The 17058-nt window shown below is 41.6% G+C and overlaps 1 protein-coding gene across 1 annotated transcript in view; it reads right to left on the reverse strand.

Annotated features, from left to right (window-relative positions):
• Window positions 1–17058, reverse strand: part of cpne4a (copine IVa) — a 60295-nt gene that overhangs the window by 23665 nt on the left and 19572 nt on the right. The window contains exons 5-8 of the mRNA XM_048261272.1: window positions 15246–15320; window positions 11662–11745; window positions 11482–11571; window positions 964–1062 (exon numbers count right to left, since the gene is read on the reverse strand). Coding sequence (XP_048117229.1) covers window positions 964–1062; window positions 11482–11571; window positions 11662–11745; window positions 15246–15320 — 348 coding nt within the window. The remainder of the gene's footprint in view (window positions 1–963; window positions 1063–11481; window positions 11572–11661; window positions 11746–15245; window positions 15321–17058) is intronic.

Genomic DNA, 17058 nt, shown 5'->3' on the forward strand with positions numbered 1-17058 from the left:
ACACACAGGCATGCATGCACATACATACACACACACACACACACACACACACACACACACACACACACACACACACACACACACATACACGCACACACCTAACAAATGCAAAAGCCACGATGACTAGTATTCCTTTGCTTTCCCTTGCTTGGCACAAACCTGTCCGTCTTCTTTGCGCTCATCTACAGTAGTATCCAGAGCAGTTTGGATCTTCCATGAGAGGGAACAGATCTCCCTTCAAACTATCCAACCCCTCCCTCTTCCCTCTCTCTCTCCCTACTACTCTAAGCTCATGAAACAGCATCAGATAACTCTTTAAGTTGCACAGACACAAAAGAGAAAGTATGGCAGGACAGCCAAATAATAAAAAAACAAATAAACAACAAAAAGCAAAGGGCCTATCAAAAAAGACAGTTCCTATCATCACACAGATATCGCTGTGGTGGATTTTTTTCCCCCAAACAGAATTAGATGTCACCATCCCACTCTGTGGGCTTGTGATGAATGAGCCTCGTCTCTCCTACTCAGCAGGCTGACCCATTACTGGCATCACTGAGTCAGTCTTTAATTACAGGACTGAGGAGACAGACACCAACTTCTGTGATTTATAAGAATGGCCAGTGACTTTGAGGTCTACTACAGAAGATACGCGGATCCAGGCTGCCCCTTAATATCCAGCCAGCTTGCTTACTATCTCAGGTAACTTTAAAGCATTCAGGTGAATATATATCTCATTATACATAACATACCAGCAAATTATCCATGGCAAGTTTTTCCTTTTTTGTTTTGTTAGTGAAACGGAAACAGTTTATTCATCTGGATTTTTCCAACACATTGCTGGGCTTTTCTAGAGCTTTACAACAAATTGCATTCGTACATTCTAAATATAATTTTTCTTTCCCTGCGAGTTGAATGGTCAAACTTGTTTAGGCATGTTTGTTTGATTATTTGTGTACACTTTACCTGTCTCCCGTCCATGGCCCCTCGCATTTCTTTAAAGGTGGCCTCAAATTCACCAATGAAGTCGTGTTTGCCATTAGAGTCCCAGTCCCACACTTTGCACTGTGTGAACAGACACAAGCAGATCCTTATCATGAAACATGTATTATTTAAACAAAAAAATATTGTACAGAAATAAATTATGGCATGCAGTGAAAACAGTCTCTCAGTCATATCAAATTGAGTAAATACAATATACATGGTTGATAAAGGAGTTGACTGATAACAAGGTTTAAAAAAGGTTGACTACACAAAAGAAAGCATTTCAAAAGAACATGTTTATTTAGTCCAACTTAATTTGAACCAAACTGGAATTCATTCATAGCAAAAATATAAAACATTTGCACAGTCAAACTTGGAAACCTTGTTTCTAGAGTTCAACCTTAAAATCTCTACTGTGCTTCATTCAGCACACACACATCCCCAGCACACAGCACAGATGCTGCACAGATGCAGAGAAGGTTGCTGAAGCTTGATAAGGAAGGCAGGGAGGATGTCCCTGAGGTTAAGTGGATATGTGCATAGTTTGGCCTCGGCATTTATATGCAACCTCAGTGGCAGCGGTAATGCAAACAGAGCGTGAGTGCTGTGAACCGGCCTCACCGCAAACACACAGCAAACATCAGGGAAACGGAAGGCAAATCAGCTCCCTGGTTGCCATGGCAAAATAAATGAGTCAGTAATGGACATTATGGAATTAATTAAAGTTTGATGATGGAATGAAAAATTCAGTTTAACCACTCAGAGTGAAAGGCTGACAGTGATTGGCTGCTGTTGTTAGGGAACCCATAACTTGGCATGGAGCACTCTCTAATACAACTCCTTGGCTTTTTGAACATCAATTACAACATGCTACAATATGCTGCTACAGCTACAGTATGCCACTTCATCCATCATTATGCATCATATATGCAGCATAAATGTATAACGTACAGTTTTTCCATGCTTGTGAGTTAGTGTGTAGTCCAATGCCGTCCTTGGCCAAACCAAGAAAAAAAAAACAATATATATGATAATGATATGAAATGCTAACATGTAAATAACTCTTACATGGGTAATGGGCTATGGAAACATGATCCACATTTGATAATGATATGAAATTCTAACATGTAAATAACTCTACATGGGAAATGGACAATGGGACCATGGTTAATTGACTCCCTCTGGATTTATGTTGACCTACAATACTGAACACATGTAACATGGTGGATTCATGATATATTACAGTAAGATTTTTTTTTTTTTTTTAAATAATGTAGGTCGGGTGGTTGTTCAAAAATGTCTTAATAGTTCAGACCTAACAAGCTGTACCAGGCCACCTACGTACTCATGAAGGACATAAATTGTGTAATGGGACACATCTACAACACACAGCACATCTACGACACAGCAGCAGGTGGCAAAAAACAACAAACCTATATCAATCATTTATCTATTCTCTAAATGCCACAATGATCATGAACAATGCAGCAACTATAAGTGCTAAGAACACACAGACCCAGTTTTCATCACCAGTGTGCATGATCAGGCCTCAAGATCAGCCAGGTAGACGAGGCAGCATGTGTCATTATTAAAGTCTTTGGGAGAGGAGGACAGGAAGGCAATACACCAGCCGAGCTCAGCCTTTCAGAGCAATCAGAAAATAAAATGGGGAAGACACCTGGGGCTTTAGTTGACTGTTTTGCGACTGTCTCAAGGAGATGGAGAGGGAGATAGAGAGGAAGAGTGGGGGAGTGAGAGAGAGAGAGAGAGAGACATGTGTGGAGCAAATACATGTGAGGTGTGTGTGAATAATGACAACATCAATAAATCAATTGTAGGAAATTGTTCAGTGTTTAACCAGCTGTCCCTGTTGACACTCAGCATTTAGTCTCTCTGTCTGTGAAACAGAACATTTTGCTCTGTCCCTCCATAGCTACAGGATCCTGAGCCAGAATCCACAATCTACTCCTAATATCTATTTGATTTCAACACTTAATATTCTGAAATACACCACACATATTGTGTATTGAGTATCTGACTCTTTAGAATGTCACTTTTCTTCCTTTCACTCTTTAGACTCTCCACTGTGAGGTGTTGCTGGAGCCCCACCCAACTGTTGATGTCAGTGTTATACTACACATTGCCTACATCATGCCACACACACACACAAACACACACACACACACACACACACACACACACACACTCAAGGTGCATGACATACAATAATTAAAATACATAAAATACAATAACACAATAAATAGACAACATGTTAGGACGAGACAGACAACCATAAGTGACAACAAAGTAATGTAATCACATTGGGAGGGGTCAGCCACAATCCTACCTGCCTACCCCAGGACTCTGACGCTACACAAATACATAAAATAGAAATTAACTGGGAGGAGTGGAGTTATAAATCCTAAAATTGGCCATACAATTGCTCTACCTCTCTCTTTTCAAAAGTAATTTGTAAGCTCTAATTTAAACATTTAATCAACCTTGATATTACAAAAGGGCCTCGTCTTTAATTAATGTAAACAAAATTAAATCAGACCTGTGTTGCCCTTCCAGAACACTTGTCTTCAGAACACTTTCCCATAATGGTTTATGTACTAATGTTGTTTTATGTACCAACTACCGTTTGAAATAAAAAAAGGAGGGAACTCTCCAACAGCTGCAGGCCATCAGGATATTTTAACTCAACATGGATCCTTAAGTGTGGCTATGAGGAAATGAAAGGCAGGACTGACATATTGCTGTCATCTCCCTGACAGAGGGCATCCTCAATTTCCCATAGAATCTGTCCCACTTAACTCAGTCCAAGAAGCCCATGAATAATGCAGAACCGGAGAGCGCGTCACATCAGCGGAACCTCCAATGGAGGACTATGTCCGGCTGTTCAGCCCAAGTGGCGTAGAATGGCTATAAACAGAACTGGTGATCCCTCAATGCTCTTTTTGAGTACTAAATTGGTCGGCTCCGCAGGTTCCCCTTGTTGGGGTCAATGGCAGCGAAGTAAAGACTGGGCCAATTAGCACCTACAGGGATCCAGGGAGCTCGACAACACACCTGTCAGAGGTTTTTTTTTTCTTTTTTATCTGAGACCATTATAGCTTGCTCGTTAACCAGTCACTTCTGCCAGCACACACACATTTATATAAATACACACACACACACAGAGAGAGAGGGGGGAGAGGCCAAAATCACAATACTCATTAGGGGAAAAGACACAGTGATTTTAATCAGTTATCCAACCATCAGCAAGGAAACAATCCAATTAGTCCCTCTTTAAGTGAGAAGGTCCAACACAAAAAAATCAGCATCAATTCTTAATAAACTTTAATTATAGGCCTGCATAAACACATGCAATATTTTGGTGGTGTTGTGACGAAAGGTTGTTTAAGAACACTCATTCTACTAATAAATCTGTCTATACCAATTCATCAGAAGTAACTGGCACAGAATAAGGTGGACCCTAATGAAGCTACTAATTGAGACCATTCTTCAGATTACGTTAGTTTGAGCAGGTAGTGGAGCAAAAACTCGACCACCAATCACCTGCTGTGAGGTAGAACACAAATCATCATGTCAGAGGGCCAACTGTGTGGCCACCTACTCCACAGGTCATTCAATCAAACCGTCCAGTTGGCAGGCCATAAAAAGGAAGAAGACACACTGTGCTGCAAAGCACTGAAGCTGCTGGCTTACCACTCAGACAAGCTTCTTAAGCTTTTTCCATCAGAGCATCACCTGAGATCACAGTACTAAAACGAGTGAAATTATTCCAACCAACGCATAAATGGGTCCACCATCTGTCTTGTAATGAGATATTAGTTCCCATTGCATTAGTCAAATGTGTTACAATAACACTTTAAGACAAAAATAATTGGCTTGACATCAGTCTAGCTCAGGTGTACTGAGGTGCAACAGACTTCTCCATTCATGTTTTTGTTCTTGCAGTGCAGAACTCTTCAGAGGACCTTCTAGAACCTTCCAAAACAATGACAATGAGCCAGTTGCCACAGTAACCCACTATATGGAGGTCATTATATGGAGTTACTGGGGTGGGTGAGATGAGAGGATTAGACACTCAGGGCCTCTAAAGGCACAGCCTTCCTATTCATGTTTTAAAGGGGTCACACATACAGAGCTCTGCTCTTCCTCAGTCAGTAAGAAGTAGGACTGAAAGGGATGGCCATAGAGTGGCTGCCACACACAGAGAAAGGCAGATGAAAAGGATTGCTGTGCTATGTGTCCTGCAGTGAGCTTTATTCTGCTATGATAAAATTCCTGTCCTCATAGAGAACGAGAGGGATATAGACCTCTATTATTTTGTTTTGTTTGGCCATTGCTGTGTCTGCGTATGTCAGCAGGACGACTGAATTATGACAGGAGTTTTCTATCAGCAGATGTCTGACTATGTTAAACTGTTGCATAGGAGTGAGAATGCTACATGACTGCCTGTGGTTCATAGTAAAGAATCAGCAATGCACTTCAGATACCACTCAGACTCAAACAGAGCTGAGTACACTCCTTCTATGTTTTTTTTATCTAAAATTTCTTAAAGGGACACCAGGCAACGTTTTCGTGTTAATCATCTTCGTAAGTCGGTATATGGTTAAATGACTCATTACGGGGCGAATGAAGGCTCTCTCGCCCGCCCCTACTGCCTGTAGGAAGAATATCCCATTTGCAAGTTCGGTGTATCCTACCCGCCAACCGAAGCAGGATCAGTTTACAGCACAGAGGCAGGCTAACGAAACGCTAGAGATTGTTGCAAACGTGTGTATAATGGCAGAGCTGGCGAAGAAGCAGCGAAAACCCTTGACGGAAGACGCAAAGAAAAGATAAAGAGCTTCAGACCGAGTGAGGGGGAGTTTCGTAGAGAAAAAGCATCAGGCTTGCCTGGTGTCCCTTTAATTATCTGTTACTAGCCACTGACTCTGGGGACTGTACTATTCTGATACTTCTTGATCTATCAGCTGGATCACAGTATATTAATCTCCTGCCTGGAGCACTGTGTGAATATTAAAGATATCACTCTGGGGTGGTTTAGATCTTAGCTGAGGTTTTCTGTCAGCCTGGGTGAATCTGTGTCAGCACCTCTCCCTTGTGGGGTCCCCCAGGGGCCTATTCTTGGGCCACTCATTTTCTTCCCTTTTCATGCTACCCTTAGGGTCCATCCTAAGAAAATAATACATATATTTCCATTCCTATGCTGACCATACCCAAATCTACAATCAATTATTTTTTGCCATCGAGACAAAAAGAGTCTGTCTCTTTTAAATGTGTCTTGGACTGTCTTGAAGACATTAAAACGTGGATGACCCTACAGTAAGCTTTTTAAATTTTAATGAGAACAAAACAGAAGTCCAAATATTTCAACCCAGTGGTGCCTGTGATGCAAACCTAGACCTACAGTGCTGCTTGAAAGTTTTTGAACCCTTAGACATGGTCAGTTGTTTCTTTACAAACAAATAAATAAAAATAACCTTATTTAATGCACATCCAAACCCCAATTTCTAAAGCTGACCTTCCAAATAATAGACAGAAACAAACAAAAGTTATATATTTTCATTATATATTCAATAAAAGTGGTTTAGCTCACAAAAACTGAAAATATGACATTTATGTGTTTCGAGTCCGAGTCATGAGCTAAATTTAGAGACTCATGACTTGACTTGGACTTAAGCACTGAATGACTCGAACTTGGACTCGGACTCGTACATTCGGAAATTGAGACAAGGACTCGACTTTTTTTTGTCATTAGGCTATAATATGTCATTAGAATATTATTTGGTATATGATTTTAATATCTAAATTATTCTAAGTATGAATATTAGTGCAATGGAATGTTACTGCTTCATGTCATAGGCCTACATCACACATTACGCCATGTTTCTACAATAACGGACGTTAACTTTAACGGCGGCAAATGCCTGGAGACATGAATGCCTCGAAGGTTGTTTGTTTTGCATTTAATAGTGACTCGACTCGGACTTGACTCGGATGAGTAGTGGACTCGACTCAGACTTGACTTGGAATTTTTTTTAATGACTTGTACTTGACTCAGACTTGAACACTGGAGACTCGAACCTGGACTCGGACTCGAGGCATAGTGACTTGACTACAACACTGACTGCCCGCTTCAGATCTAGCCAAAACATTTCTATTGAATTGAGGTTTCGACTTTGACTAGGAGAGTAAGAATTATCTTCATCTTAAGCCAATCCTTGGTCAATTTGCTTAAATGGTTATAGGGTCAATGTCCTGTTGTAAAATCTATAACCTCCCTTCATCTCTTTGACTGACATGAGGTTCAGGTCAAGAATGTGTTGATAAGCCTGAGAAAAGCAGCCCCACACCTCCACATTTCCACCACCATGCTTCACTGTTGAGAGGGGGTATTTTCTTGGTATACAGGTTTGGTTTTCCTCCAAACATGACGATTTGGATTGTAACCAGATAATTCAATTTTGGACTCACCTGTCCAGAGAATAGACTTCCAGAAGGCCTCTGAAAGTTGAGTCGGGCAGTTTTGTTCTTTCTTGAGAGCTTTCTTGAGGCTTCCTTCTAGCAACCATTTGCAAACAATTTATCTTGCAGTAGATAAATAGAGCTGTAATCTTTTAGAGAGGGTCTTGTAGCTTTCCCCAGACTGATGGGCTGTCACTATTCTCTTCCTTAAGTCCTCGGATATCTCATTTCCTCTTAGCATTGTTGATCCCTGTGGGTATGCCTTGGTACCGTGATTTGGTGGATTTCCTTCCTCTTGTAATCATGGCTGCTCAAACCCTTTCCAAAGGAAGTCTGTTTCATTAGTAGGCTTAATTGATTATTTCAGCAAATATGTTTGACATTATTCAATTACCTACTTGACTCACCAATGCAGCTAAGGGTTCACTTACTTTTGTACATTATTTTCATGTTTCATGATTTTTTGGCTTCTAACACAATTCCCTCTAAACATGTCCATGCATTTATACACACTTGACAGTTCATATGTAAAAACTGTTCAGGGGTTACTTTCAAGCAGCTCTGTATGTTCCCTGGAACCGTTTGTCAAACATTTCGCAATAAATCTAGATGAAGATAGAGAAACACATACAAATTGTGGTAATATCCAGCTTCTTCCATTATAAGGCTCTTATCGGGAGCCATTGTTATGATTTATTAACTTTGAAAAGGTTGTATATGCCTTCATTTTATCCTGCCCTGATTACAGTAATTCCCTGCCTGCGGGCATTAGCTGCTCTTCCCTCTCCAAAAAGTTGCAGCCCGCCTTCTAACAGAAATGTGGAAGCTAGTGCACATCACCCCCTGTGCTCGCCACCCTTCGCTGGCTCTCTGTACGTTTTTGGATTAATTTTAAAATTCTGTTATTTGTTTTTAAATCCTTAATTGGGCTTGCTTCTTCATATATATCAGATCTTTTAAAACCACATGCTCCATCGAGGGTACTCTGGTCTGCTGATCAATGCTGCATATTGTCCCTCTGTCAACTGGCCTTTGCAGTAATTGCCCCTTATCTTTGGAACGAGCTGCTGCTGCAAATAAGGCTGGCTCTTTCTTTGCCTGTTTTTAAAGCAACACCAAAGAGTTTTTTATACCTTAAAATAATGTTTCCAAAATCGTTTCAGTGGTTCATCAACTCGTAAAAGGGTGAACGGCAATTCTGCATTCGCTTCGTGTCCCTCTATCGGCTATAACCGCACTATGTAAGTTTGCCAGATCGGGTAGCGGATCTGTAGTTCGATGCAATGAGACAAAAGAAACTACAAATTTGACTTGCATCTGATGTCGCAATACATTGTACTTTTATAAGTCATGCAAAATATTCTACCTTGTCTGTGGACATCGTTATTTGCAGAGCCTGTGCTGGATAAACAAATAGCGTGTGTGCGACAGAGGGAAAGTTCTTTGGTGTTGCTTTAAATCACACCTTAAAACACAAGTATGAATACTTGTTTTATACTCTTTTATTATTTATTTTATTTTATTGTATCCTCTTTTATTATTAATCTGTATTACATGCATTACAGTACTTGTTTTATAGGTAACTGCTTTTACCTATGTTATTTTATTGTTCTTTCCTGCTCTTGTGTGTTTTTACTGTCGTCTGTATTAATCTTGATGTTTTCCAAACATTGCTTTGAATTGTCTACTGTTTTGTCTATCATGTCCTGATATTTTTCTTATTCTTATTATTTAGCACTTCAGTCATTTGTTGTTGTTTTTAAAGTGCTTTATGAATAAACCTGACTTGAGCTATCTTGATTCTGGAGGCTGTGTGTGTTTCAATAAGGCTTTATTCTTACCTACAGCCATTTGTATTGTAACAACACAGTAATCTGAAGGGTGTACAACACAGGAAAGTTGAAGAGGAAAAGGAAGGGAGCAATGGAATATTGAGTGAAAGAGTGAAAGAAAGAAGGAGAGCGAGAGAGATAGTTATGAAGTGTATGCACTGCACTTTAGTCTCCACTACATCCTTAGTCGTTGCCTTGGCAGAAAACTCTACCGATTGCTCAATAATTACTGTGGCGTTACCCATCCTCAGAATGAAGACATAACTTTACTGCTTGGGCGATTCACCAAACTCGAATGATTCACTACATTCTGCAATGCAAATACCCCGGTTTGATTTCCAAACTCAAATGATTCATTACATTCTGCAATGCAAATACCCAGCTTTGATTTACATACATATTGCCTCAGGATGTTGGTGATACATGCAATCTCTGTAAAATCATCTTAAATGCAAGAATAATCCAGAGGAATGTGAATAAAATGTGACACAGTGAAAGAGACATTTGTTTAACAAAGGGATTAAAGAAGGACATAAACAATGAACATGGGCGTGTTAGAGCCTGTGTGCATCATCTCCCCTCTCAGGCTGTAGTGAGGGAGCCAGCCTCCAGCTTTCTCCCAGCAACTGCTCTCCTCCACAGAGACCAAGTGCTGTCTGTCTGGATCGGATTGAAGAGGAGTGTGCATGGTAATCTCCTCTTGCTCGCCCTCCTGCCTCGGCATCAGCACCATTAACCCTTAAAGGAGTACCATCACACCGGTGTGACGGGAATGTTGAGAAATTAACGTTCTAAAGAATATCTGGGTTCATTGAATTCAACATAGAATTTTAGAACCTTCAATTGTTGCGGAACTTAGAACGTTCAAAAACCTACACCTTTAAGGGTTAAACCCCCTGCTGCTCCCAGGATGCGCAGTGCTATGGAGAGAGACATCCACACCGAAGGAAACACCAGAGTTCCCCCCCCCCCGTCACCGATGTCACCGTCCGTCATCGTCTGGCCAGCACCGTCTCTGACGGACGGCACGGCACAGTCCAGAGAGAGCTCCAGCCAGATGCCACAGAGCTGGCGTGGCGTCACAACCTGACAGGAGTGCGCCCCTGCTTTAGGGGGCCCGCACTCCCATGTGTGTCAGCAGAGGGAGATTACAGAGCAGTGGGGCTTCCCATGTTCCTGATGGAGTGATTCTCACAGTCGGCCCGCAGGAAGGGAGGAGGCGAGGCGAGGACAGCCAACCCACCGAGGTGTCTGTAATAGAACATGCTGCGCCGCATTTCACCAGCATGTGACAGTGATGGCAGACGCCATGCTACGGCCACGGCCCTGTCACGACCACGCAGGGGGGCCGAGGACACACATCAGGAGAGAGGAGCTAGCACTTACATGTTATTATAAGTATAAGTATAAGTATATATACTCTTTTGATCCCTTGAGGGAAATTTGGTCTCTGCATTTATCCCAATCCGTGAATTAGTGAAACACACTCAGCACACAGTGAGGTGAAGCACACACTAATCCCGGCGCAGTGAGCTGCCTGCAACAACAGCGGCGCTCGGGGAGCAGTGAGGGGTTAGGTGCCTTGCTCAAGGGCACTTCAGCCGCTTTCTACTGGTCGGGGTTCATTCATTATCAGTATCAGAGGAGGAAATATTAATCACCTCAAGGTCTTTATCTCATGCCTGTGTGACAGATCAATACACTAATGTATTCATGAGTGTGCTTTGCCTTGATAAGTTTTACAGAGAAGCCGTTTGGGGTCCAGATTTGTTATCAGCATTACTTGCTCAGGGAATTAAGATGCAGAGATGTAGTCCCCCATGGTGTGTGACTAATGCATTTGGTAATGCAGAAGCAACACCACACACACACTGACTTGTGAAAGGACGATGCAGCGTACAAAAAAGGCCAGCTCCAAGTATTGGTCACTGATGAAACTCCCCAAAGAGACTTCCAGAGACTGCTGAGCTCAGAACTTATAGTTTGCCTCACCAGCAAATTAAATCTGTGCCACCTCCCGAGGCAGTCACTCCAACTGATTTTAAACTTGTGTGATCAGAACATAGTTCTCCAAGCCCCACTACCAAGCTCAAATTAAAATGATAAACCTTTGGATTATTGTGCTGTGTGTGTGTTTCCTAGTAGACCTCATGAGTGCAATGGTGTTCTAGAAAAGCAATTCTCTTACCGTAAGTATTCGGTTATGATCACCGCTACATAAGGAGTTCAGGGAAACTTTGAAAGTTTGCCAGACAGGGTTGAGGTTGTTCATGACTGTCTGCAAATGTAAACAGAATAGGTTTACATGACTTACAGTTGGTGTGGTTGGTTTAGGTCATTTGGAGACTGTTTCGGCATACGATCCTACCTCTGTTCTGTGCACAAGCTGTTGGGTGGAGTCATCATTCACCCTGAAAATCTCCAAAAAGGGATCTGATTTGCTGAAAAAGTCCTGCACAGAGGAAGGAAAGTTAAATTAATAAATGTCTAATTCTCTGTTTGCTATCAATAGACACAGTTTCTTTTCTTCTTTGAAGTAACAGAGGGTTTGGCAGATGATTTATGAGTGAGAAATTCATCGAAATAAAAAAGGAAACACTCTTGGTACTATCGAAGGCATTCAATGTAAACTGAGAGTGAGAACAAGAGCGAGGAACACCTGATTGAACTTTTGAATGGATTGATTTATTGTTCTTACTTTGCCATATGCCTTTTAGCCAGCTGTAGGCACAGAGTACTAACAGTTCATCATCCCACACTAAGAGCACTCTCTGTGTACTATCTACTGTAAGTGCATCGTAATAAAGCCACATTTCCTTTCATCCTGTCTCTCTGCCCACAGAATGCGTATAGTAGAAGATGTTCTACTCCTGTTGCATAATTCACATTGCTGCTGTATGGTGCCATGGGACCCATGAGACCCAGGCCTATCTCTCAAATCAGCCTTCTCTCTGCAGCAGTCAGAGCTGTCAGGAATTATTCAAACCTGTATCTCCTCCAGGATCAAGGGTCATGTTTAGCGTTCGCTCTATTGTGACTAAGTGACCAAGTGACCAGTGATGCATGGTTTTCATTTTTCAGTAGAAGAAATTAGTCATTAGTCTTCATTCAACTGGATGTGTGGATTGGGAGAAGAGGATTTGACAAGTTTTGAAGATGAAAGCAGAGAGGGTTGAAGCGGATCTTTGATGAAATGGAAGAAAAAAGTAATCCTTAGGCTCCTGCAATACCATAGACATTTTACCATGACTTTGGCTCCTGCAATACCATAGACATTTTACCATAACCCTGGCTCCTGAAATACCATAGACATTTTACCATGACTTTGGCTTCTGCAATACCATAGACATTTCACCATGACTTTTACGAACGAAAACTTTGTTATCCACAGATCATTTTTCTTTGGTTTCACCAAGAATACAAGAATACAGGACATTAAAAACATTATAGCCAAGACGGACAAAACAGATAATATATTTCATGGCAAATTACATTACAAAGGTTGTGTCTACAAAAGTAAAATAAATAAATACATAAATAGATAAATATAGCCTACTATATTTGGACATTTTATGGTTTTAGGAGAATTTCAGTGAAGTAGTATAACGCAAAGAAATTAGTTTGTGTTTCTTTGTATCTTGGTACATGTAGATGACACACCACAAAGAGAGCTCGTGGAGAGGAGGCCAGTTCTTCCACAGAACACTGGTTAGCACTCTGGACTTGTAACCGGAGGGTTGCCGGTTCGAGCCCCGACCAGTGGGCTGAAGTGCCCTTGAGCAAGGCACCTAACCCCTCACTGCTCCCCGAGCGCCGCCATTGAAGCAGGCAGCTCACTGCGCTGGGATTAGTGTGTGCTTCACCTCACTGTGTGTTCACTGTGTGCTGTTTGTGTTTCACTAATTCACCGATTGGGTTAAACGCAGAGACCAAATTTCCCTCACGGGATCAAAAAAGTATATATACTATACTATATACTATACTATACTATACCTTCACAGCATTGGGGACAAAGGATTTTTTAAAAATGTTTCAAAATCCTTTGAGTGTCTATATGATGAAACTTGGCTTTCTGGCATGTTTTCATCGCCTTTCATTAGCCTTAGGGTGAGGCTATTTGCACCCCTGCTACAATTAGCAGTGTATGCTATTGGTACCCTGGTGCAATTAGAAGTGAATGCTATTCGTACCCCATTGCGTGCACACAGCAATGTGTTCTATTAATACCCCGTCTGGTACAAATATCAATGTATGCTATTCGTACCCCGGTGCAAACAACAATGTGTTCTATTAATACCCTGTCTGGTCCAAATATCAATATATGCTATTTGCACCCCTGTGCATTTACCCTGCATATTGATCACACAATGCAACGTGTGGCCAGCATAACAACGTGTTTTTGTTGTTATGTCACAGGGTGTGAATAGCTCAGCTGTGTGGCCTAGGCTATTCGTACCGGGGGTGCAAATAGACACTCCGTAAAAATATCTCTTAAGATCAAACTTTAAATCTAACTTGGGGATGTTGTAGTGATCCACTTACCAAACTTACACTCAAGGATCACGTTGGTTCTAAAAATAAATAATCAGGCTACACGGATCAATATTCCTATAAAGATACGGTTCACGCAGAAGACTGCTTTGGGCTGAGATTGACAGTGCAGAACAATCGACCAAGTTCAGACAGATTTATCTTACAGCGGGCCACTGAGAACATTAGACAGGCCACTGAGAACATTAGACAGTAGAAACAAAGCTTAAAATGATCTCTAATTTACATTTACTCATTTTAGACATTTTTTCCAAAGCGCCTTACATATGTCAATTGTAGTACAAGGGCATTGTAACTCGGGGTTAAGTGCCTTGCTCAAAGTCAGGAATTGAACCCATAACTTTTCTGGTTACTGCATGCTAGCCCAACTCATTAACCACTATGCTACTACCGTCCCAATCCAACAGTGTAATTGGGACTAAGTGTGCAACAGTAGTCTAGGCACTCTCTTATACAGCTGCACCTCTGTTTAGATCTGGGGCATGCATGTGGAAAGAGCATCAAAGCCACGGCCTACTCTGCCACAGCAAAACAAAAATGAGACAAACAAAAATGACACAACCACCCTCCCTTACCCTCTCCTACCCATTCAACGCCATAGGCCTTTTCCCATTGAACTTTGGTTCAGTCAGCAAGCTAATCTAATTAAATTAGCCCTAATTAGAATGGCACAGGGGCTAGGAGTCACTCCGAGGGATTAGGCAGAAGGGAGAGAAAAGCGCTTTCTGATGAAGATGCCCTCACCACCTCCCTTCCTACTGACTTGCAAAAATGCAGCCTGCAGGGCTCACAACAGTCAAAGAGATTGTGTCTCTCTCTCTCTCTGTGTGTGTGTGTGTGTGTGTGTGTGTGTGTGTGTGTGTGTGTGTGTGTGTTAGTGTGTGTGTGTGAGAGAGAGAGAGAGAGTGAGAGAGAAAGAGAGAAAGATGGTTAGAGACATATATATGGCTGGAAAGAGAGAGATGAGAAATGGGTAGAGAAAGATGGGTTGAGCAAAAGACAGAGAGAAAAGAAAGAGAGAGAGATGGGAGATGAGAGAGAGAGAGAGAGAGGCTTTTTGGAGGGAATCATTTGTTGCGCTCCTATTAATCCTGTTTATAATCTCTGGTAATTACTCCACTGATGGGCGCTGATGGGGTTTCCACGGGGAGAGCACATGGCATCAGGCTTTCTTATTGAGTTAAGTCCTGTCCTGGCAGTCGACTGGTGCCATCTCTTATTGGCAGTGTGCGTGTGAAAGAGAAGTGCTGGAGGGCTTTCAAAAGCGCTGCCCAGCACATCAATGGACGTCCGTCTGCTGCTGCTTTTCAAGGATCTTACTTTGTAGAAAGAAGGTTTAGTAATGTACAGTAGGTTGATGAAGCTACGTTAGTGTGGAGAATAGAGGAGGTTGACACCGACCTTATCGTCAAGTTTTCTGGCACTGAAGGAGAGCTCTACATAGTCATCGTTCCCAGACAACTCCTCTGCAGTAATCTAGAGGAAAACATGTAAGAAATGAGCAATTAGCACATCTGTCTGAGGAGAAAATCACCTCTCGTGATAAACTTCACTTACACTGGGAGTGAATTAAAGAGATTTGATTAAAGAGATGTTGCCTCTCTTTTAAGTAAATGATCAACTATTGAATATGTTACATGTAATCAGTGATCAATTTTGTAGATGAGATGTAGGTCTTGTTTTGTGTCTCTTCTCTCTTTCTACTTGCTTTGTTCCCTCCTCTCTGAGTCAATTAGGGATTGTTGCATGAACACACACACACACACACACACACACACACACACACACACACACACACACACACATACAGGGCTAGCCATGCTTTTAAATTAAGGTTGAGCCCTGTACCAATAAAAAGGTAATGAAATGGAATTTGAAATTGATTGGTCTGACCAACTTTCTTGAGATGAAATGAACAGCCTTTTAAAAAGTGTAGTAAAGGTAAAATGAAAATCTTCTTGATCTCCCCAGATTGTTTTTGGACATTTTATGGTTTTAGGAGAATTTCAGTGAAGTAGTATAACACAAAGAAATTAGTTTGTCTCTTGGTACATGTAGATGACACACCACAAAGAGAGCCCGTGGAGAGGAGGCCAGTTCTTCCACAGAATTGACTGCATCTGTTTCTGGGAGAAACAATAACTTTTAATGGATGTGGACTTAATGGAAGTTCATGGAGAAAGGAAACACTCCCCCATCAAGGCTAAAGCTTATCGAGCTTGCTAGCTATTTTAGCCCTGCTGACTAACATGGGCAGAGGAGGCATCGTGTCTCTTTTTACGGCTTGTTCCCCTCAGACAAAGTGATGAGGCAGTGAGAGAGATGCTATGGATTTCTCCCCATAAGGGCTACTGGCAGCGCTACTAATGCCACAGTTTGCCCAGCACACTGCTGTTTGGACTGTTAAGTGTTATTGCCCTGGATTGATATCTTTTTTAATGGAGGCCACTTATGGGGGGCCATGCTCTTTAGCTCAGGACAGAGAGAGAGAGGACAGCATGTTGTGGGGTACTGCTCAATGGCTGGCTCCGATGCCTGCTGTTTCAAATGACTGGTTCTCAGTTATGCTGTTGAGTTCTTTCAAAGTTGGCTGTTCGGTTATGTGTTTTGAGTCATGACCAATGGAACTGGCTACACCAGACGTGATAGCAGTGCATACGTTTGAAAAAATTAGACCCATCATCTAAAACCATTTTTACGCTCTGCGAATGGAGTGATTCACTTGCGGACCCCATGAAGCCATGGGCCTGATATCACACCCAATGGCCCTCCAGCTGATCTTGTTGTTTGTCAAATATGACTGTAATTTGCTCTCACAAAATGAAAGTGCATATGGCAGCCACACACAGAAGGGACTCATCTGTATTCATAAATGATAGGAACATTGGTCATAAGAAATGGAGTGTACTCATTTACAAGGACGGCAGAGAATTTTAGATTCCTTATTTCCTTGAAGATCAGCACTTGTTTTCAGTGATGTGAGTTTTGATACAACACAGAAAATATTTAAGAAAAAGTTCCAAAATAAATTTATATTGATATGAAAAATGTCACATTAGTGTACTGTAGCTTGTCTGCAAACCAGAGAATTCTATATGGTCAATTTTACTTTCAATTCATCAGTTTAGCAAAAGACAATTCAGAAGTTGGATGACAAATTGGGTGAAAATGTACAATGTAAGATGTAGGTTGGGAGTCACAAAGAGAACAGTGA

This window comes from Alosa alosa, chromosome 13, assembly GCF_017589495.1.
Source record: "Alosa alosa isolate M-15738 ecotype Scorff River chromosome 13, AALO_Geno_1.1, whole genome shotgun sequence".
Lineage (NCBI taxonomy): Eukaryota > Metazoa > Chordata > Actinopteri > Clupeiformes > Clupeidae > Alosa > Alosa alosa.